Below are 1538 nucleotides of genomic sequence, written 5' to 3' on the forward strand. Positions count from 1 at the left end.
TTTTTTTTGAAAAAGTTTTTATCCGTTTCCGCAACTCTAATAACGATTAGCAAACGACTCTCTTGGATGCATACAAGAGAGGGTGTTACACTAATTGGTATCAGAGCAGTTTTGGTTCATGGTGATTGTTTTGCTTGAATTGTCTGCTGCTTGTTTTAATTGATTGATATTAACTGCTGAATGATTTGCTTGTTGTTTGACAAATATTCACTACTTGCTATTTGCCGTATGATGGACTGCGTTAATTGTTAAATTTAGGTATTGACTGTTGTAATTAGACTGTTAGATTTAGATGGTGATAAGGGACCGATGCACTGTTAACTTACCCGATTTGAACTCGAGTACCTACTTTGAATTTGCTATCATAAATAACCTGCAGTGAGTCTGATCAGCTCATTTCGTGATATTGTGAGTGCAGAATCATGGCAGGTAATCGCGGTTCCACTCGGGGAAGGACTGACAATGCTGAAGAGGATCTTATCACAACTATTGGGGGATTGGCCACGTTCGTCCGGAACATGAGCCAAGAATGGCAAGAACATCGTCAACAGAACCAGAATCAACCCCCGCTGCATGACCATGCAGAGGAGATTGCCCAACGGAGGTTGAAGGACTTCCGTAACTTTCAACCATCTATCTTTGAAGGTGGAGACCACCCTGAGGCTGCAGCAAACTGGCTGCAGATGATCGAACATATTTTTGAACGGATGGGATGCCCGGAGGCTCAGAAGCCGGACTATGCCTCCTATCAGTTGACGGGAGAAGCATTGACATGGTGGACTGGCGCGAGAGCTCTGCTGCGAGCTCAGAATACTGAAGTGACCTGGGCTGTGTTCAGGAGGGTATTTTTGGACAAGTACTTTCCAAAAGCAATGCGAAGAATGAAACACACGGAGCTGCTGTCTTTGAGGCAAGGAAACATGACTATCAATGAATACATTGCAAAGTTTGCACAACTGATGGAATATGCCAATTTCGACCGTAACATCTATGATGAGGAGTGGCAAGTGGAGAAGTTTGAGAGCGGATTGCATCCCGAGATCAGAAAGCTCATGTTGACCACGGCTACCCGTACTCTGCCCGAAATCATTAATCAGAGTCGGTAGGCAGAAGACATTATAATTGAAGCAAGAAATTTGAATAGACAACCGGTGCAACAGCAGGTAGGAAACAGAGGGGGCAGATTCTTCAAGAAGAACACGGGAATGAACAAGGGAAAGGGTCCACAGATGCAAGCTCGTAATGGTAATTTCAAGAGAAATACTGCACCCGGTCAGTCATCAGCAGGACGTCAGGGTCCCAGTGCATGTTCTAATTGTGGGAAAAACCATGCTGGAGTCTGTTTACAGGGAAGCAACACATGCTACAGATGTGGTCAGCCTGGACATTTCGCTTCTAAATGTCAAAACTATGCAAGTCAGCAACCTACTCAAGCCAGAGTGTTCACCCTCGATGCTAATGAGGCGCAGAAATATCCGAATCTTATTCGAGGTAACATAATCCTTAACGGTTATCCTATTTCTGCTATTTTTGATTCT

At 44.1% G+C, this 1538-nt stretch overlaps 1 protein-coding gene across 1 annotated transcript; it reads left to right on the forward strand.

The window, feature by feature from the left end:
* Positions 1-422: 422 nt before the first annotated feature.
* Positions 423-1106, forward strand: LOC133292396 (uncharacterized). The gene has a single exon (XM_061490794.1). The coding sequence runs from the start codon at positions 423-425 to the stop codon at positions 1104-1106; it is 684 nt and encodes a 227-aa protein (XP_061346778.1).
* Positions 1107-1538: the final 432 nt, after the last annotated feature.

This window comes from Gastrolobium bilobum, unplaced genomic scaffold (genome assembly GCF_033153095.1).
Source record: "Gastrolobium bilobum isolate Gb01-03AN ecotype WA unplaced genomic scaffold, APGP_CSIRO_Gbil_v1 utg7036, whole genome shotgun sequence".
Classification (NCBI taxonomy): Eukaryota; Viridiplantae; Streptophyta; class Magnoliopsida; order Fabales; family Fabaceae; genus Gastrolobium; species Gastrolobium bilobum.